At 44.2% G+C, this 22222-nt stretch overlaps 2 protein-coding genes across 7 annotated transcripts in view; both read left to right on the top strand.

Moving 5' to 3' along the window:
• The window catches only part of LOC127055870 (myb/SANT-like DNA-binding domain-containing protein 2), a 371855-nt gene that overhangs the window by 306817 nt on the left and 42816 nt on the right, over window positions 1-22222 (top strand). The gene's annotated exons all lie outside the window — the stretch shown is intronic.
• Window positions 1-22222, top strand: part of RASAL2 (RAS protein activator like 2) — a 283345-nt gene that overhangs the window by 257512 nt on the left and 3611 nt on the right. For 5 of the 6 annotated variants that reach the window (XM_050962981.1, XM_050962978.1, XM_050962980.1 and 2 more), the window contains 8 exons: window positions 296-440; window positions 1366-1602; window positions 2305-2506; window positions 5344-5543; window positions 6604-7468; window positions 14096-14230; window positions 16359-16561; window positions 17134-17221. In XM_050962981.1, the coding sequence (XP_050818938.1) occupies window positions 296-440; window positions 1366-1602; window positions 2305-2506; window positions 5344-5543; window positions 6604-7468; window positions 14096-14230; window positions 16359-16561; window positions 17134-17221 (2075 nt within the window). The remainder of the gene's footprint in view (window positions 1-295; window positions 441-1365; window positions 1603-2304; window positions 2507-5343; window positions 5544-6603; window positions 7469-14095; window positions 14231-16358; window positions 16562-17133; window positions 17222-22222) is intronic. The other variant, XM_050962979.1, reaches the window with a different exon arrangement.

The following is a 22222-nucleotide window of genomic DNA, read 5'->3' on the forward strand; positions in this document are numbered from 1 at the left end:
GTTGCACAGCTGGCTAGATTCATTATTCTGGGAGGGGAGACGAGTGGGATTTGCCTTCCTCTGAAGCCTCAGCTGTTGGCTAGAGCACCAATGGCCTGATCTGGTATGGCAAATCCTGTGTTTGAAAACAGTTATGAGGAGTCATGCACTCCACATCTGGTGTTTGGAGACTACCTCACTGCAGATGCTGGGTGCAGAAAATGCAGTTGCCAAGGAGAGGCATAAACAGGATTTAAAGATACATCAAGAAGACTTTTCTGTAATTGCCACTGTTTGTAACCCTCTTTCCTTACAGGGGAATTCATCAAGGCTTTGTATGAGTCAGATGAGAACTGTGAAGTTGATCCCAGCAAATGTTCATCCAGTGAATTAACTGATCATCAGAGCAACCTGAAAATGTGTTGTGAGCTGGCCTTTTGCAAGATTATCAACTCCTACTGGTGAGCACCTGCCTCTCACTCATTGGCCACTTGGTTTGACCATTTGGTTAGGAAAGGCAAAAATAGTATCCCTCTCTCTCCAAAATATGGGAAAACAGCAGTTGTTGTGAGACTGAGGACAAATATACTTCCATATATTATAGGAGCTTGGGTTCCTGTGGCTAACCACTCTCTACACAACATCGCAAAGAGAAGTTCCATCGAAACAAGGAGTACTGACACCATACTCAGTCCTAATCATATGGGAATGTCCCTTGAAATATTTACTGTGGCAATGGAGAAATAGTGAATGATGATTGAATCAATGGGGGTAACTTGAAAACTAAACTTCAGAAGTTCAAGTTTGAATAAGCAGCTGATAGCTTGGATGCTTATGTGAAATGTTTTTCAGACCTCTTAGATCTGCAAAAGTGCTATGGAAATTATATTTTAGGGAAAAAGCTTCACAGGAGATTTCTATTAGTGTCGACTTCTGATCAAGCTGGAAATGTTGAAATACTGGCTTTTCTGCTTCAGGCCAGATCAAATGAAAAGCAATAAAAAAAAAAGGGTTAACTCAGCATTCAAAATCTTAAGTCGAATTATAGAAATGAGCAACAGTTCAGTGTATCTGAATTTTTACAAACCAATTTGCCATTCACTTCAAACTAGGGATGAACATTTCTTAACCCGTAAATCAAAGTGATTAAAAAGGATTTAGTTTTATATCTTCTAGAGGAATGCTTTGAGTAATACTTAAGTGTACCAACTAAAATGGTGATCTGGGAGCTAAGACTAGAAACCTAATAACATTTGCTGGGCTGAAATAACAGAATAGCCAGTGTTTCTGTTTCTCATGGTTTTGCATTTCCTGTGACAGGCTGTCATTTCAACCTGTTACATTTCACACCTTTTTCATTTTATTGGTTGATTTAATTGTTTGCAGTGTGTTTCCTCGTGAGCTGAAGGAGGTGTTTGCATCCTGGAAGCAGAAGTGCCTCAGTCGGGGCAAGCAGGACATCAGTGAACGCCTGATCAGCGCCTCACTCTTCCTCCGTTTCCTGTGCCCGGCTATCATGTCCCCTAGTCTCTTCAGTCTCATGCAGGAGTATCCTGACGACCGGACATCTCGCACTCTGACACTCATTGCTAAAGTCATTCAGAACCTCGCCAATTTTGCTAAGTAGGTGGCAGTAGCATATTAGCCCTGAAACAACAAAATGTCCAGGGGTCTCAGTCTCACTGCATATTATTGAGGAAAGGAAAGCTCTGTGCAAATGCAATTCTAAAGCTAAATCCTAGGAATGCTCTGTGAAACTTGGAATGGGGAGGATGCTTTTCCACCCACACAGTGCGTGGCTACATAAACCAAGAAGAGTACTGACATGTGTACACTGTCGGCCTGATTCTGTTTTCAGGAGTAGTCACTGAAGTCAGTAAAATGACACTGGTGTAAACTGTTGTAATTGAGAACAGAGTCAGGTGTTTTCTGTGTAAGTACATATACACTTTGGTTTTCATTTGATCTCATATAAAGAATACAAGTAGAATTCAATACAGGTTACTTGAAGGTGGTAACTCCTTTTATCCAAACTCCCAGCTAACGGAATGATGCAAAGGACATATGCCCAGAGTCTCCAAAAAGGGTAGTGTATGTGGGGGGCAGTGGTAGTGCCTATCCCCTAGTGGTATGAACAGTGGATTGTTAGTACCCAGATGAGTCAAGCAAAGCAGTGGGGTTCTTCAATCACTTGCCCCTCTTCTCTATTCTCCTACCCCAGGAAGAAAGATGAAGGGGAAAGCATTAGAATAATTATCTGAACACTCATCTGTTGTATTCTGTGTGGAGGTCATTCTCTTTCTCTCTCTCTCTCTCTCTCTCTAGGTTTGGTAATAAAGAGGAGTACATGGCCTTCATGAATGATTTCCTGGAACATGAATGGGGGGGAATGAAGCGCTTTCTGCTGGAGATCTCTAACCCGGACACCATCTCAAACACCCCTGGGTTTGAAGGCTACATTGACCTGGGCAGGGAGCTTTCAGTTTTGCACTCCCTATTATGGGAGGTTGTGTCCCAACTTGATAAGGTAAAGCAGGCCCAAGGGCTGGGAGGGTGGATTCTGCAATGGTACCATAGCAACTGTCAACACCAGGAAATGCCCAAGGAGCAGCCAAGTCCTATTTTAGGGGGAAACTTTCTAAAGTTCAGTCAGTCTTTAGAAAAGTATGTGACTGTGGCGTTTATCCTTTCAATGATTCCAGATCAAGGCCTAGCTCCTGCAGGACCTGTGAGGCCTTGCACAGGATGTGCAAGGGAGTTGTGCTCCAGCACAAGTGTAAATGCTTTGCAGAGGCTGGGTGTTCAGTTTTGTCCTCTGCACAGTGATATGAAGCCTCCCTGAACACCCACACCCTTACTCACATCTGTGCAGGGTAAAAAGGGCATGGCGTGGATGGAAATGAGAATATCAGTGGAGACAACTCATTGCTGCACATTCGCTTCTTAGGCTTTCCTCCTCCTCCTAGATTTGAGTAGTTTAACAGCAGTGTTTTTATTAAGGGTCTGAGCCAAAGTCCATTGCAGTCTCTGGGAATCTTCCTGCTGATTTCAACAGGCTTTGGATCAGATTTAGCATTAGGTCAGGTTCCCTATGTATGCCCTGTCCCATTCGTATTTTTACATGCCCCACATTGTGCATGGTGAAGCTGATTCTCTAAGAACCAACACTGCAAGCTCCTGAGATCTGAAAACCAGGCTGTGTCTATTCTGCTACCTACATCATCACGGGTAATGGACATTCTGTCGTCAGCCTTTAGCTGGCAAATTGGCTGATGCATGAGACAGATTCCGGCTTGCTTTTCCCTAGCCATGTGGGCTTTTCAGAGCCAATATAATTAAAAACTGGTAAGCAGGGAGAGGACTCGGACACAAGGAACAGAGTTCTTGAATAAGATTTTGCCATTTTTACATGTTTACAAGCATTTGGCTATTCTCATCACATTGCAGAGTTTCAAATCCACATTATGTTGTCTGCAGTCCCAGATTCCATTTACACCGTACCTGTCAGGTCTTTTCTTTTCAAATTGGAGATGAGTTGTCTGCAGAGAGCTGCTAATAATATTTTGTTACTAGCAAGTTTTGGAGAAATAGTGATTTATTCAAAGATTTATTTCCTACTGGTACAGTATAAAATTATTCGTGTTGATGTAGTAGAGTAAATCTAAATGCCCTTGATGCATGAAGATAAAAACACGCATTTTAGTTTGATAAGGATTTTTGGATTTGTTTGTCAGTTTCCCATCTACACTCATACATTTTTGCACTTTAAATGTCATTTGCAGTAAAATCTCTCCTACAAAGATTGCTTTCCTGAGGCCACTGGAATGACTACCTGAACACATATGGGCAGATCCTGAGTTCATGTATATCGGGCCATTGCCAGTTTACCTCAACTGAAGATCTGGCCCAAAGACTGAAAGTTTCTGGCACTGTCAGAAGGAAAAAGGGAAAAGCCCTCCTTAGAACTGGTCTGCACTTATGAATTTGGCGGTATCAGATCTTATCTCATAGTTACTGGGGGCCGTGGAACTGCTCTCAAAATGCAGACAAGTGATATATGACTTGGGAATGCAGGCAGGAAGCGGATACAGTATTAAGCTAGCGTATACTGTGCACTTTTCCCAGTGCAGATGTATCAGTATATCCTAACAGGTTTGGGGAAAGGGGTTTTGTTTGTGCTAAAATGGGAATTAAGGGTTAATGTTACACTGCCATGTTGCTTCACTGTGGGCAATGATTACAGGGACTAGGAAAGGGAATAAATTAAGTTACCAAGAAAAGCTGGAGGTTTTAATAAAGGAGAAATAATTGGGAGAAACAAGCGGGTGTAAAGTAACTTTCCACTGTAGACAACTGATTGGATGCCTGTTTCTGGGGGGTGTGGAACCTGTCTTTCACAGGAAAGTAGTCTTTGTAATGAGCTTTACTGTGTGATAATACCTCCCTTACCCTCTACCCGCACTCCTACCAGTGTAGATGCCAAAGTCACCTTATAAACTCAGGGCAGATTTCCAGAGAAGAACAGAAAATCTGAACAGCAGCCTCCACTACAGGGATATAGTGTTGGTAGAACTCTGCTTTATGGTCAGTTGCTGTTGTGTGAGGCCTTGCCAAAGTGTAATGATGCAAGGTAGTAACTAAGCGCTAGTCACTGGCTGAAATGAAAATATTGGGTTGGATGTTACTGGAGTTTCCATGCACCGAAGTGAATGTTACTGGAGTTTTCATGCCGTTAATTTTAATTTCATTTGAAGTGGTGAAAGCCATGTTAGCTCCCAGCTTTTGATAGCACCTTGGTACAAAAGATGACATCCGTGTAGAATGCCAAAAGGAGAAGACTGATGAAATGGAAACCTCTCTCCCCCAAACCCTTGCAATTCTCTCCTGGATCCCCTGAATGCAGCCCAGCTCCCCCGCCCTCCGTTCTCTGTTGGCATGCATTTCTTTTACCACATGACCCCTTTTGCCTGGAAAGTTCCCTCCCATTAGCTGATTCTGTAGTCTCTGAATTCCCATTAATTAGCAGTTACTATAGTTTTTAACTTGACTCCACCCTGGATTTAGTTTGCTTTGCATGACAGTTTTGTGTTGGAATGGCAAATAGTATGGTTTTATTGAGCATGAATTTTATTTTTGGGGGTCAATCCTAATTTCTTTTCTATTTCCTTTTCTTTCCTCAATGTCTGCTGCACCCTGTTTCGTCTCCTTCATTCATCTCGTCGCCGTGGTTACGCTGCTCCGTAACAATGCATTATGGTCCTGCCACACCCACACACAAACACCCACCCTCCTTCCTTCCAACCTCCACCCCTCTGCATCGTTATCAAAAAATGGTGGATGTCGCGGTGCTTATTGTCCAATCAGGGTGAAAATTCCTTCCTACAGGCGACCGTGGCAAAACTTGGACCCCTCCCTCGCATTCTTGCTGATATCACCAAGTCAATGACCAATCCTACGCCAATACAGCAGCAGCTGCGGCGTTTCAGCGAGCACAGCTCTAGTCCAAATGTCAGTGGCAGTCTCTCCTCAGGGCTTCAGAAGATATTCGAGGACCCCAATGACGGGTATGTAACAGCCAGAGTTCAAGAGCAGATATGAAGCAGCAGGGATGTAGGATCGGGCAGATTGTAAGATTGTGTTAAGAGAACCCCTGTCCAAGCATAGTCACCCCAAATTTATAACTAGGTACGTTCTAGGACTCAGAATTGCTGTCTGTAGTAGGGAGGACAGGATCCCACTGAGATATGCGAGGACTAGTGCTAAGACATGTAAGCTTTGCACTTAGCCAAGATGCTGGGGTTTGCCTAAAGTCAATGACTTAGGATATTGAAAACCAAACCTTATACCACTGGCAAACCTGGGTGAAGTACAGTGAGATGGAAAGATACAAACAAAATGTGTAGCTCAATATAAATCCTGTAAAGCTGACTGAAATATCTCACTCTAGAGATTAGATTACCTTTCCAATAGCACTGAGAGATGCATGTTATAGTTAGGCTGAGGGAGAATGAAAATATTAGAATAGCAAAAATAATCTGTTCTGTATTTAGTGTTACATTTCTCACCTTGTAATTCTTACAATTCTGGAGAGCTCCAGCAAAAAGCCTGATGATGGCTGAAATTCATGAAAACTTGCAACCTAATGGTTTATCTGTCCATGCTTTGTGCTGCCAAGTGTAAGGCTTTGTTTTGTGTCTCAGATGTGTCTACTTTCTGGGCCTTCAGCAACTCCTACAATTACTTGTTCAGACAGATTGAACAGGTAAAGCCTAAAGTTCTGGGAGGCTGAGGAGGAGTGAAAGAAGTCTGGACTGGTTTGGAATCTAACTGGAACATAGCAATGTCCGAGGGGGCAGAAATCAGTGGGAATGGTTTGAGTTTTACCTGTGAGAAGACAGTCAGGCAGTTCTTAAGTAAGGCTTTATTCTTCAAGCTAAACTAATTGGAGACGTGTGTATTGTGACTTGAGAAAAGTAAAAAGCTTCACAAAAGGAAATATCTAGTTCCCTGAGACTTTTTTAGAGAGAGGGAAGGGGGTTAATTGAGGAAGAAGGGCATCTTTGGGACAGATTAACTGGGGTTGTGGCTGGTTAAAAATTAACCAGATGCCTATTTGCTCCACAGTGACTCACATAAACTGAATTCTCCAACCCAGGAAAATATAGATGGGTATTTTCGAGGGAAAACCTTACTGTTAGTTCAGCAGGCATCCACCCAGAGCATGACTTACTCAGACAAGGACGAGAGGGAGACCATATTGCCCAATGGACGTAGCGTCTCCCTCATGGACCTGCAGGATCCCCATGCAACTCACAGTGATCACGCATCCATCCTGCACGATGTGCCTTTGCGGCTGGCAGGCAGCCAGCTCTCTATAACACAGGTGGCCAACATCAAACAACTGCGGGAGACTCAGAGCACACCACAGAGCGCTCCCCAAGTAAGGAGACCGCTGCACCCAGCCTTGAATCAGCAGGGCAGCCTCCAGCCCCTCTCCTTCCAGAATCCGGTTTACCAGCTCAACAACCCTCCTCCACCAATGCCAAAGGCCTCTGTGGACTCCAGCTTGGAGAACTTAAGCACTGCCAGCTCCCGAAGCCAAAGTAACAGTGAAGACTTCAAACTCAGTGGACCCAGCAACAGCAGCATGGAGGACTTTACCAAACGCAGCACACAGAGTGAGGACTTTACCAGACGGCACACTGTGCCAGACAAGCATGTACCTATGGCTCTGCCCCGCCAGAACAGCACTGGGCAGGCACAGATCCGTAAAATGGACCAGGTTGGGTTGGGCGCCAGGGCCAAAGCACCTGCCCAGTCCCTGCCACATAGCGCTTCCTTGCGGAGCACAGGGAGCCTGTCAGCAGCTTCAGGTGCAATGGTGACAGAGCCAGTTCAGAATGGGAGCCGGTCGCGGCAGCAGTCCTCGTCCTCCAGAGAAAGCCCTGTCCCCAAAGTGAGGGCAATTCAGCGGCAGCAGACGCAGCAGGTAGGAACAAAGTTCTTCTCCCACATTTTGTCCATTCTCTATATTTGTAGCCCTCAAAGGTAAACTGCCCACTTCAACATTTGCCACTTACTTTATTTAAATGTGAAACAAGAAATGTGAACTGATTCTAGTATTATGGGAGGAGAGGCTGGAATGGGTAGGAGCCGCAGACACAGGTTGTGGTTTGCCTTGCTACCATTGTTACCTTGGCCAGCAACTCTCACTTGTTAAATAAAATGAGCACAAGATAATCAAATTAAGATTTAAAAAAGGGGTGTTTTCAGTTTACCTTCACAATAGGAAAAGTGACAAATTTGTTCAAAGAACCAAAAACTGAAGAATTCCAAGAACAAAAAGCTTTGTTTCAAAAGCCAGTTGAGATGGCTGAGTTACAGTATATTTGCCTACTGAACAGGAGGGAAATGAATCGATAAGAATAGCATAGAATCCATGTCGCCCAACTGCTAAGCAAATGCAATATTCTCATCAAGTATAAAGAAATGTATATTTCGTCACAACCCAACAACCTTAGCTCCAACCTCCACTACTCTGTCATCAGTAATATCAGAATATGAACAAAATGGAAACACTTAATAGAAATATATATTTACTTATGTCTAATGCATATTGATTGGCCACATATGCAAATCCACATACTTAATTTTACCAGAAGTCAATAACATTATGCCTGTTCCATCTTACACAATTTTGTTCTTAACAAACAGCAATTATATAGCATTGAACAAAAAAGTGTCTGATAAATATTTTAACTGATTTGTACAATGTAGTGGTATCCCATAAAATGAAATACTTAAATACTGAAATTGAGATAGATAGTCCATACAAATACCCAACAGTCCATAGCACAACCACCTTAACTCTGATTTATGAAGATGTCCTGTATTCATTTCTCTGCTCTAGGTTAGAACAGTGCATTTCTAGGCAGTTTAAGGTTTATGATGTCCTAACTGTTAATATCCTTGCTTTTCAGTACTAGAGTTTTGTAGTTTACGTCAAAGCTAAGTATATTGTTGTCATTCAGTAACCTTATCTGGCTTTGAAATGAAGCTCTGGAATATATTAAAACCAGCAGCTTGAATTGCACAGGGAAGCAGAAAGGAAGCCACTGCAGTTCTCTGACAACAGCAGTAATGTGCTCATGCTGACACAGTACGCGAGCCAGGTGGCTGCATTCTGCACTAGCTGAATCTTCCAGGTGGTCTTTGCGGATAGGTCCAAGTAAAGGGCACTGCAGTGTCCCATCCTGGAAGTCACAAAGGTGCGAGTGAGGACTTGTGGCAAGGGAAAGCTACAACCGCTTAGGCTTGGTTTACGCTTAGAAATGATGTCAGCAGATTCAGAGTGTGAAAAAAAGTGCACCCTTAACTGACAGCTATGGTAGCTGGTAATACAGACTCCACTTATACCGGCACAGCAAAATGTCCTTTTGCTGGTAGAGCTATACTGGCTTGCTGGTATTAGCTGCATCTCCACCAGGAGAGCCTGTTGGTATCACTCTAGCAGTATGTATCTACACCAACAAACACTTTTAAATGTAGACGAGGCCTTTAGCAACGCATGGGAGAAAAAGCAGGACAACCCATACCTGGTATCTGGGAACCCGAGAACAATCAGTGCTTGAAAACTACCATATGGTGTCTGGCTTTCACCACTGTAACTGACATTGGAAATATTGAATCACAAAGCCAAGCTTATTAGGCAGTGATATTGATACCAAAGAAATGAATCCCGTAATGTTTAAAGTTTTTTATATCGTTTGTGTGCATATCCCTCATTTTGGGTGCTTGTCTTGTAAGTGGGTATAGGCGGGTTGATAGATACAGTATCTTGGATGGTACCATATATTAGATGTTTAAACCACTGCTGGGGTGGGCGGAATCTTCAGCCCAGTATAATAGGAGCTGTACTTGGAAATCCACTAACTGCTTTTCTAATGCTTCGGCTGGCAGGTGAAACAGTGTGTGTGTTCTTCTGGTAGCTTCATTCTGTACTGCAAGTAGTGCCTTACAGGAATTCCCTCTGGAAATAGTTAGTTTCCTTGAGGCCTTTTACTGGAAATGGCTAGAAAAATAAACACACTTGCTTGAAGGCAGTGGTGCGGGGAACCATATAGGCTGTTTTTAAAGCAGCCTTTTAAAAAATATTACTGACCCTTTTCTCCAGCACATACACGTGCATATGGGCATGCATGGGAAAACCTATAGCCACTGCCCTTTGCGTGTTTGAGAAATCCCCAGTTGGCTGTTTACAACTCCTTGGATAATCTCCTTTCGAGTCTGTTTCATTCTGAGGTACTGATCGCCATATTCCTATGAAGTAAAGCAGTTTCCTCCACTTGCTTAGAAATAACAGAGTCAAAGTGATGTCACAAACTTTCCTCCTCTCTCTACCATCTCCTTTTATCCTTCAGTCATGTTGATGCCACTGGCCCTGTAGATTATAAAAGTTGAGTTATATGTGTCTGCCCAGATGTCCACCCTTCCTTTTCTACACTGACTCTTTTCACCAGCACAGTTAGTTTCCTTGCTCCCAGTTCCGTCACAGATATCAATCTGGTCTGTTGTTTGGTATCCCAGACAACTGAGAAGCTTCTTGAGCTGTTCTGACTTAAGTGGCGAGCCTGTTCTTGAAGCAAATTCCACCGCATATTTTTAATTGCAAATATCACTGTGGAATTCTTTTTCTTGCTTAAAAAAAAGTTGGGTGAGTTCTCTCTGAGTGTTGCTTTGTGGGTATTTGTAATTATCAACCTCTTTGCAAGTTTCATATGTTTTAGAGCACAGAACAGGGCTGTTTGCTTGTCTGGGAGACGTTAGCTTCTGTCTTTCATTTCCATTTAGTGAGGAGGTGGGGGATAGAATTTTCAGAGATACTTTGGTATTGAATAAATTTCCCTCTCTGGCCTCTTTTCTGCAATACTGTCTCTTGGGACTCGTGTTAGTGTTTTCAAATTGCATCTTACCCTTTGCTGCCTGCTTCTTTGTGGGTGTCCTAACTGTTCATGCTTTTGAATTTGATTTCTGAAAATATTCCATTCTTCAATTTAAAGGTTAACTGAAAGGATATGCTGGTGAGCCGGAGGTCTAGAAGGAGACCGTTAATGCAGTTTGTCCTGACCCTTGTGCGATCTTATCCCTCCAGAACCAAAATAAAAAGCAATTTTGTTTTTAAGGATCAAAATCCTTCAAGCCTTCTAGCAGTTCCCAGTAGCTACAACAGTATTTACTCCTGAGAGGTGCTGATTGGTGGCAGAGCTGCCCATGGTCCATGTTCTCTCTGCTGTCTGTCTCACAGCAAGTACTGTCAAGAGAAGAGTCTAACTGCAGGAGCATATGTATAAAGTAGGGTCACTACTAATAGCAATATCAGTCATGCTGCCACTGAGAGGGTTATTAACCTTTCCACCACAAATTTCTCTCTTTCCAGGCAGAGGGCCTCCATCTCTGTCAAAGCCCTGAAATTCTCTCTGACCCATCACTGCCAGGGCTCCATGTTGCTAGAATCAGGATATCATTGTTGGCAGAGCTAAGGCATCCCCTAGACCAATGGCTGAGTCACTGTTTTGGCAGCACTCTCAGTCCCTGAGCATGTGACTAAGGACTAGTCTACACTGGCAACTCTAAAGCACTGCTACTGCAGTGCTTTAATGTGGCTTGTGTGATCACGGCACTCTTTAAAAAACAAAAACAAAAACCACTTCCATGAGGGGCGTAGCTCCCAGTGCTGGCGCACTGTCTACACTGGAGCTTTACAGCGCTGAAACTTGCTGTGCTCAGGAGGGTGTTTTTTCACACCCCTGAGCGAGAAAGTTGCAGCGCTGTAAACTGCCAGTGTAGACAAGACCTAAGAGAGACTGGAACTGGAAATCATACTTGGATGTCTGACCTGATGTGAGGCTGAGCAAGCTCTTATTGTAAAATATTATAACTCCCCTATAACATATGCTTCCCTGAAACATAGCAAGCAAGATCTCACCCCAACAACTTGCTCACTTTTAAAAATACTAAATGAGGCAACAATCTGAAATTCTACAGACTATTACTTAGTATGTGAAGCTAGTTAAGTGCCTTTATGCATTTGAGAAGGAGGGGTAAAAATGAAAAGGAGGACACTGACCCATTTGGACTCATAATTTAACTGATCTTAAATGGTTATAATGTGTTGGTGAATGTCCCCTGCTTCTCAGATACCCATATTTTTAGTTTACCACTACTCCACTAAGAAATTAAAACAAAAAAAACTGCACTCCTCCAGCAAAGCCAGTGACCATCGCTCATATCAGACCTGGATAACTACATCACTCAGTGCTCTATTGCCATCCAGGCAAGGTGACTAATAAACACTGTCCTCATACACCTGTGTCCATCTGTGTAGTTGGACACCCCCTGTTGCATTCGTGGAGAGATTTTGGCATCCAAAGCCCTCCACGTAAAGGTCCCAGAGCGTCATTCTAGATCTCCGTGTTCTGGCCCTGTTGCACAGCGGCAGCTTGCTGAGTACCCTCAGCCTTTACAAGGCATAGTCTTCTGGGGCCTCACTACATTATGCCCCCTTTCGTCTTCTCTTCCCTGTGGCAGGCTTGTGGACTTTGGCTGGGAACCTTGATAGAGACTGGTCAGAACAGCTGGGCCCTAACAGTTGCTCACTCTGCCTCTGCAGCAGCACCACCTCTCAGCGCATAGCTGGCCCTAGTGGGAAAGTACGCTTAGCTGCTCGAAAGGGATCACATGTAGCTGCTGATCTGGAGAGTGATGGGAGTGGTTTCCAGGGGTTCTATTGTATCAGCAACGGCTCCAGTGTGGAAGAGACTACAGTAGCCTCCACTTCCCCACACACACACCTCAAAGCCCCCAGCCCAGCCCACAATGGTCCTCTTTTCTTGTCTGTCTAAAACAGTAACATAGGAGGTGTAGGTCGTGTGGTTGGTCAGACTTTGACTCAGGACTGCCTTCTTCCTAGAGTAAGCCCCTCCACATTAACAACTAGCCACTTCACCATACAGTATGATTCATCACCCTCAGCTCTCCATCAGTGCTGGCTGAGTATGCCCACTCTGTGGTGTAACTCTAGGCCTATTTCATAGGGAAGAGTTTGAGTGCCAAAATTTCAGCAGAGCTGCCATAGTTATCCATAGCCTCTCTGCTCAGGGCCAACGACCCTTGGTAATAAGATATAAAATATATTTATAGGGAAGAACAAAATTGCCTTATCCCCAGCAATGTGCTGGTATTGTCCTTAAGGCTGCTGCTGAAACAAGGCATCAAATTGCCATGTTAACAGAAAAAGGAAAGCAAGCCAGGAAAGAAACTTTATTTTCAAGTTTCGCAAAAGGGAAGCTGGGGAAATAAAGCAATGTTGCTCTCCCAACAGCAATATTTCCCAGAATTTAGAAATTCTGGTCTTTCACTTCAGGGCATCTGTGCCCATATTCTCCGCTATGGTCCAACAAGGGCACCCATCTTTCCCTTCTGACTGGGGTATCTTCAGGCTGAACAGTTCCCTGCTTTCACTGTTTGATTCCTAGCAAAAGCAAGCTGACCTGCTTATCTTCACTTCATAGCAGGTTAACAGTGTGCCTGCCCCCATGTATAGGTACCGCACAGCTCTTTTGGTGCACGCGTATTTCATTCTTAAGATAAAAGCACTACAGAGAAAACACATTAAAGACCATACAAGGACCTACATGATTATTAATAAGCTTGCCTGAAATCACCCCAACCCTGCCATGGGCTGTGGCAGGAGCAGGCCTTAACACCTCACCTAAGGGGTTTTCTTGGAGTTTCAAGGGCTGATAACTGTAGGAATTACATTAGCATCTCCCTCCTCCTAGAGGAGTTACATACAGTTCCACGGTAACCCACACACAATTGCATTTTTAATACAATGAACCACAGAAGTATTAAAGAAAAATTGCATCTCAAGTTAAGCACCTCAGTTCTTCAAAGTAACAAACCTACCATTCACAAGCAAGCTACAAATAAAAACTTCCTCGTCTTTTGTGCTGTGAGAGGGGGACTGAGACAGCCTTACCAGGAAGCTAGCTAGCAGAAGGTGAACATGGCCAGGACCCAATCAGTAACAAGATCTTTTTTCATAAAAAGGAAAGTGCATCTGCAAACACACAGCATATCAGCAAGCACCAAACAGTCATCTCTTCAAATGTAAGCCCATCTCCTTTCTGAAGTGTCTTGTACTGTCTTTAATCTTCCTTATAGGAGTCTAAACCACAGTACTTCTGGACTCTGGGGTGTGTTGTCTGATTCTGTTGTGTGCATGCCTTCAACTCCCCTTTCTTGTCCTTAAGGAGTATGGAATTGTTTTAGGAAAATGACTCTGATTGAGGGGAAAGGGAAGCTGTGTGCATGGGTTTAGTGCAGAGAGGGGTCTTTCTGCATTAAACTTTTCCTGGATGCACTGATGTTAGAGGGGCTGAAGTATAGTATGTGTCTGGAATATCTCTGGAAGAAAGTAGCGGTGGGGAGCCTTTGATACTGCTGGACTCACGATGGCCTTCTCCCTCCATTTTTCTCCTCTGAGTAACTTTGACTGTAGAGCCAGGCAGTATGTGATTTCTTTGACAAATGCTTACAGCCCTCTCTGCTCCAGGTTCAGTCACCTGTGGACTCAGCCACAATGTCACCAGTGGAAAGGACAGCTGCATGGGTTCTGAATAACGGGCAGTATGAAGAGGAAGAGGTGGATACAGAGCAGCATCAAGATGAAGTCAAGCATGCTGAGAGGGTAATTGCAGTGTGCATTCACCAGCCCGAGCTCTCAGACCTGAGGCTTCCACTGAGCTCCTATCCACAGCAGCAGGCTGAACTGTTCAGAATGATGGCATACCCTCTTGTGCCAAAATCATGCTTTCAAATGCAGCTGTTAGTAGCACAGTTTTCCCTTCCAATGTGAAGAGGGATTTTTTGTATCCCCATCCTGTAGAGGCTACCCCACAGCTAGTACATTGCATGGTTTCTGACCACAGATTTAATACAGTTCATAAGCATGTTGGGACGGTTGCACGCTTTGTTTGAAACCGTTATCAAATACATCTATAGACTAAAACAGCATAGGCATCGGCAGAGCCTTGTAAATATACCTTGCTGTTTACCTCCACCATATTTTAAGACTGAAAATTTCATATTGCCTCTATTTAAATCCATGGTATGCCCACATCTTGAATACCGCGTGCAAATGTGGTCGCCCCCATCTCAAAAAAGGTATATTGGAATTGGAAAAGGTTCAGAAAAGGCAACAAAAATGATTAGCGGTATGGAACAGCTTCCATATGAGGAGCAATTAATAAGACTGGGACCTTTCAGCTTGGAAAAGAAACAACTAAGGGGGGATATGATTGAGGTCTATAAAATCATGACTGGTGTGGAGAAAATAAATAAGGAAGCGTTGTTTACTCCTCATAACACAAGAACTAGGGGTCACCAAATGAAATTAATAGACAGCAGGTTGAAAACAAACAAAAGGAAGTATTTTGTCACACAATGCACAGTCAACCTGCCAGAGGATGTTGTGAAGGCCAAGATTATAACAGCGTTCAAAAAAGAACTAGATTCGTTCATGGAGGATAGGTCCATCGATGGCTATGAACCAGGGTAGGCAGGGATGGTGTGCCTAGTCTCTGTTTTGCTAAAGCTGGGAATGGGCGACAGGGAATGGATCACTTGATGATTATCTATTCTGTTCACTCCCTCTGGGGCCCCTGATATTGGCCGCTGTCGGAAGACAGGATACTGGGCTAGATGGACCTTTGGTCTGACCCAGTATGGCCATTCTTGTGTAAATCATGTCATTTAAATATATTAGATGCTGTTAGTCTCATTTTCTGTTATTTAAAGTAATGCTGGTACTAGGATATTCTACCAGCTCTGTGTTCTAATGTTTGTGCGAATTTTACGGGTCATGAAAATAAGTCTGGTTATTTGCCAGAGCAGGGGTTAATGTGGGCACATATTAAGCAACTAGATCAACAATAGCCTTCATGTTCTTCCTGTCTTGGGCTTCACCTGATCAGATTGTGTAAGAGTTTGGTATTGTTTACAAATGTCCACTCTTCTTTCACGTCTGTAATTTTCAAATATGATTTGAAGAAATGTGAGTCTCCTGACGTGTCAGTGGTTTAGTGTGTTCCCAGGCGTATAATTGTCATGTCTATTTATAGCAACAATGTGCATTATTTTCCAAATAGGTATGCAGGCGTACAGGTGCAACGGTGACAGGAGCCATACAAGTTCCTAGATAAATTTCTTGGTTTGGGGTCAAAAATGAAGTAGAGTTTTAGGAATAATGAAGGACCTGTAAAGGGAGAGTGAAATGTATGGAGGTCAATTCTGTTGTTGGAGGGGGAATTACCAGAGGGAGCAGCCAGGAGAGAGAATGGAACTTCAGCAAAATAAATGCCGCAAAGGCTCTGTTATATAGTGTGTTAATGTGCCAAGGCATCTGGACATCTGACTTCAAACCTTGATTAGGTCTTAACAGAAAATGGGTTGTTTGGATCCTAGCCTAATCCATAGTGGAAGTTTGTTCACATCAGAAAACCACCGTACAGATAGGCACTATTAGCACCTCTTAGAGAGCCTATTCAGAGTAGCTAGGGGCTGTACAGTCAGGCAGGCTGTGTGGCGTAGTGGGGGTGATGTAGGGCAATATTAGAAAATGTTAGAGTTGAATGGGTAGGATCTTATGTTATGCTAGTCCATAGTTGTCATAGTGACTGGTTCTAGCCCTTCCTGTCATTTCCTTCATTTTCTGTGTTATTGAAGAGAAAAATGCACACCTCACCAAAAATATCCGAACTTCTGTATCTAACTAGCCCTTTTGTTTCTGATTCTGTCCCTTCCACTTCTGCCTGCAGTACGAGCAAGAGATAGCAAAGCTGAAGGACCGTCTGAAAGTGTCAAGCCGCCGATTGGAGGAGTATGAGCAGCGCCTTCTGGTGCAGGAGCAGCAAATGCAGAAGCTGCTGATGGAATACAAGACGAGGCTGGAAGATAGTGAGGAACGACTGCGCAGGCAGCAGGAGGAGAAGGACAGTCAGATGAAAAGCATTATTAGCAGGTGAGAGGAGAGTGCCTTTTGAAAAGCTTTGGTGGAAAGCATGGAAGCTCTGTAGAGACTGAAGAAATCCAGTTGATTAACTTATTACTTTGTGACAAGAAAAGCATGATATTTTGCAGGCAGGCAGCTCTTGTCCTCAGTTAAACCCCACAACACTTCGGAAGTGGTCTCATCCCCATTTTACAGATGGAGAAACTGAGACACACAAGTTAAGTGACTTGCACACAGAGCTGAGGAAAGGATCCAAGACCTTAACTCTCAAGTCTCTGCTCTCTCTACTCATTAGGTAGACCACACTTCTTTGAAAGAGGGAAGGAGCGCCTCTTGAAGTGTGGGCTCCAAACACTGGAATCAGTGGTCCTGACACTGTTCAGAGCTGTTGAATTTTGGCATTGTTCTCTGTGTAAGGATTGAGGTTAGCCAATTAAAGTTGACAGAGGGGCAAATCGACTGCAGAATACTCCTCTTAAAAGGAAGAGAGCCAGTTGTTGGGCTGACTTGTTTGAGCTACAGCTTTGTCTGAAACACTCCAGAATTGCATTAAGATTTCCTGATCTCTTTCAATGTCCCAGGCTAATGGCGGTCGAAGAGGAGCTGAAGAAGGATCATGCTGAGATGCAAGCAGTCATTGATGCAAAGCAGAAAATTATTGATGCACAGGTAAGGAGTTTTGGATCTCCACGAACAAAGCATTTCTTGTACAGAAACCATAGGCCCCATCCTTGTGTCCCATGCAGCTGCCATGTCAAAATCTATTAGATAGCTCTCAGCATTATTGTCTCACTCCCAAACCAGCATAGTCCGTGGTATTGAACATACTACTTGCCTCCTTCATGGAGAGAATTCTGCTTTCTCTCAACAAAGACCACAGCATTTAACGCAAGTGTGATGCAGTGCATTATGGGGTTTAGTGAAGCCTCTAAGAAAGAAGTGAGCACTTCCTGTGTAGCACGGCACAAAAGAGTGTTGTGTTTGACTTCAGCTGACTGTCTGTCATCAGTCTTGGAATAATGCCTACTGTGGCATGAATCTCCAGTGCTTGCCTTGGCTGATACAGGTTAGCTGTGGGAAAAGGAACTAGTGGATGAGACACGTAGGTGTAAATAATGCAGTTCTGCTCTTCCGGTGTTTGGAAGTATTGCTTCAAATCTGTTTGGCTTACCTTCTGTATCAGTGCTCACCCCGATATAACGAAGCTGATAAACAAAATATGCAACCAGTTTGATCTCTGCCTGCTGCATTATGCTTGTGAGACTGTTTGTCAAGTGACCCTCATGCTCAAGAGTGTAGAAATCTCTCCTGCTTTTGTGCTTTTTAATTATTAGTGTCACTTCCTAGTTACAATTTTAAAATATTTAACTTTTCCAAAGATGCATGTAACAACAACAGTATCCCAGGTGGTTTCAGAAAGTCATCTCACCATGCAGGCGGGAAGTGCCAGAACCACTGAGCTGCGCTTGGAATTTCTCTCCCTCGACATATGTGGGGTTATACATTAATCTAGCCAAAGACGCTATTGGTATATTAGAGCAGAAGTGTGAGCAAGCAGGAAAGGGTACGTGTTAGCCATTTGTTTCCATTATGGATAGCCAACAGTAATGAGACCTGTGAAACGTGTGAGCTCTGAATGTGTCACTAGGGAAAATATAAAATGGAAAGAGATCTCAAAGACTTTGTGGTAGCAAAAACGTATTCTTCAGGAGGTTCTATTTTGGAATCCGGGAAAGTTTTAGTCTCTGAGGAGGAACACTTGTGTGTGCTGTCCCCCAGCACGTTTTCCTGTAGCTACTCCTGCAGTGATGCTAGACTTGAAAACTAGAGGATTTGGACCTATGCCGTCTAATATGAACAAAATCACTTGAGTATGGTATCTTGGCCCTTGCATTATATTCAGCTCAAAAATATTTAGACTTCTAGGCTAAGAATATAATCCTGCTGGAATTACACCATACCTGCTTCCCATCCACCCTGCAGGATGTTCTAACTGAGGATGCCAGAATAGGTCATCCTCTTGTGATATAACTTTAGTGAACAGGAGAATGAAAGGCTTTCTGTGTTCACTGACACTCAAAACCTACGGTGAGAGAGCTGAATACAGGGGGCTTATATTTCATTTTTGACTCCTGTGAAGAAAGCAGAATAGCAGACCCTTTCTTCATGCAGATAGATTGGTGTTGCTTTTGAGGTAAGCTGATGGTGGGGAGGGGACATGAATGAAGCAAGCCAATTTTCATACTTAGGTACAGTCTCGGGGTCTCATTGTCCCAAACTGATGGAGCTCAGGCATGTCCAGAAAGCAATAACCTATTAGACTTCGGGGAGGAGGGTGGATTCCTCTTCTCTGACCATGCCCACACCAACTCTCTAACAGAGGGGCCTGGGCATCCTCCGCTGAGGGGGCCATTTGTCTGCTGTCTCCAACCTAAAGTAAAGGGATGTGATCAGTGGCATACAGAGGGGTATAAAAGGCTTCTCTAGGTGGCCCTTGAAGACGATGGTTGTGACGGGTTTGATCACAGAACCCCCCTTGGGATTGTCACCGATGTGCTGAGACTACCTCTGAGCCCGTTTTCTCTGCCAGTTTGTGCCTCCAGAACCCTGCCTCGTTGAGCCAGACACACCAATCTGCTCCAACACAGACCCAGGGTCTGACCCACACCCCCAAAACTGCAGAGTTAACTGAAAATGGCTTAGCAAGTGCTCCTGTCTTTTAGTACTCAGACACCCAGCTCCCAATGGGATCCAAACCCCCCCAAAAATCAGTTTTACTCTGTATAAAGCTTATACGTGGTAAACTCATAAATTGTCTGCCCTGTATAACACTGATAGAGATATGCACAGCTGTTTGCTCCTCCAGTTACTAATTTCTTACTCTGGGTTCAATAATGAACAAAAGTGATTTTACTAAGTATAAAAAGTAGGATTTCAGTGGTTCTAAGTAATAACAGACAGAACAAAGTAAGTTACCAAGCAAAGCAAAATAAAATAAAACACGCAAGTCTAAGCCCAATACATTAAGAAACTGAATACAGGTAAAACTCACCCCCAGAGATGTTCCAATAAGCTTCTTTCACAGACTAGACTCCTTCTTAGTCTGGGTCCAGCAGCCACTCTCACCCCTGTAGTTACTGTCCTTTGTTCCAGTTTCTTTCAGGCATCTCTTTGGCGTGGAGAGGCTATCTCTTGAGCCAGCTGAAGATAAAATGGTGGGGTTTCCAGGGCCTTTTATGTTGTTTCTCTTGTGGGCGGAAACCCCTTTGTTCTCCTGTGCAAAGTCACAGCAACAGGATGGAGTTTGTAGCCATCTGGGCAAGTCACATGTCCATGAATGATTCAGCTTATTGCAGGCCACCGCCATTGTTTACATGTTCGTTTGAATGTTCCCAGGAAAGCTCAGATGTAGATTGGCGTCTCCCAAAGTCCATTGTCAGTTAAGTGTTTCTTGATTGGGCCCTTACTGAGAATAGTCCTTTCTCAAGTAGCCGACCAAATGCTTCACTGAGGCTACTTAGAATCAAACACATTGAGATACAAGTACATAGCCAATATTCATAACTTCAAGTACAAAAATGCTACGCATACAGAGAGCATAATCATAACCAGCGAACTACAACCTTTCCATAGACACCCCCCTTGACCTCCTCTGTATAATACCTGGTGCAACCATAGGACCCTGATTGCACCAATGATCTATATGGTCACAGTTCATGTCAATAATGTCACAGTGGTGAACCCCATCTGAACTGTGAACTTGCTTTCAGGGGTTGGCCAGCTGCACTGGGGGAAGTACAAGCGCTGAGATGGGGGCATGGAGGAGCACTGTAATAGATACAGAGAAATTGATGGGCAGGGTCATGCAGCCAAGAATGATCGTGTTTGAGCAGAGAGGAACTTCCCCTCCCCCTTTTTTTTTAGCAGTCTGTGCCAATAGCCTCTCCTCCTCTGTGCGATCCTGTGACTGTTCCAGGAGCAACACGATGGGGATGTTGCATGCCAGAGACGTCTGGTCCCTCAGGGCTTGACTACACTGGAGAGTTGCAGCGCTGGTGAGGGAGTTACAGCGCTGCAACTCAGAATGTGGCCACACTTGCAAAGCACAGCCAGCGCTGCAACTCCCTGGTTGCAGCGCTGGCTGTACACCTGGTCTGCCTCGGGTGTAACGATTCCAGCGCTGGTGATGCAGCGCTGGTCAGCAAGTGTGGACACCACCAGCGCTTTTATTGGCCTCCGGGGTATAAGGAGGTATCCCAGAATTCCTGTCCACAACAAACTAGAAGAATGGCTGAACTCCGATCTCCCCGTAGCTACTTGCTAAAAAACAAACACAGCTGCTCTGTGCTCCAGCGAGCGAGCCAGGGAAGGCAGAATTGCTTTGGAATGTTCAAAGCTGTTTGCTTGAGGAGAGAGGGGGGAGGGGTAATGTTGAGCAACTGTTTATGTGGTCTGACGGCTATTTAGGAGTGCATAATTAGCATTTAGTGAATAAGAGACAGGTGGGGGAAAGGTCAAAACTTTTAAAATGATTGAAGGTAGGCACTGTGTATCTTCCAGTCCTTACACCTTGCAAGGCAGGGAGCTGAGAACAGTGTCAGCTCCAAAAATCCACTCTCTCTCTGTCTCCCCCACGCTCCCTGTCACATTCCACCCCACCTCCCTCTTTTGAAAAGCACGTTGCAGCCACTTGAATGCTGGGATAGCTGCCCACAATGCACCACTCCCAACAGCACTGCAAATGCTGCAAATGTGATCACACTGCAGCGCTGGTAGCTGTCAGTGTGGCCACATTGCAGCGCTGGCCCTACACAGCTGTACGAACACAGCTGTAACTACCAGCGCTGCAGAACTGTAAGTGTAGCCATGGCCTCAGTGTCAGTATGCAGAAGGGAGGGTTGTTAGTTAACCCCTCCAAGCTGCAGGGGTGCAATGCCCCAACATGACGGCTAGATGTTTGTGGCATGATCACCGGCAGTGCACATTGCTTGAAGGGATCAGCCATGTGAGACAAAGTTCTCTACATGTCCCGTACAGTAACTCTGATGTTTCAATGGCTAGGAAAAGTAACCTTTTTTAAATGGAGAGAGAGGTTTTCCCTTTTAATCGAATTTCTTTCTCCCAGCCCAGTGCCCTCACCCCCTCCATATGAGAAACTTTGGGTTGATTTCTGGACCTCGCCTCTCACTCACCAAACCAGCAAAAGCTGTGGGGGAGTGCCCAGAAAAAAGCCCAAAGCGGGTTTCGAAAGGCGAGTGCATCAGTGAACCCATAGAAACACAATACCAGTAGTCCAGTCCTGCAACTGGACAGAGTTCCGTGGCCACGATGCAAGGCCTTTTATGGGTCCTTGAGCAGAAAAGGGATGTTGGCAGGGAACTCAACATCTGGTTGCAGAGGACACAACTGTCTGAAGAACCAGATTTCTTTTACTGTTAATTGATCTGCTTCAAAGTACACTTAGAAGGAAGATTGTTCTCAGACCATGATTCGTTGGCCAGTAGGGGTTTAAGACACCAGAATAAAGAGGTAGGGAGCTCATTCTCTTTAGAGATACTTGGAACAGAACTGGATCCTGGTTTCTCATTTTAAAAATGAAAATGGATGCTAGGACATAGCAGTGAAGGACGTTGGCTTCATGTCTCTTTCTTCAACACAGAATGCTTCGCA

The sequence above is a fragment of the Gopherus flavomarginatus genome, chromosome 7 (assembly GCF_025201925.1).
Source record: "Gopherus flavomarginatus isolate rGopFla2 chromosome 7, rGopFla2.mat.asm, whole genome shotgun sequence".
Lineage (NCBI taxonomy): Eukaryota > Metazoa > Chordata > Testudines > Testudinidae > Gopherus > Gopherus flavomarginatus.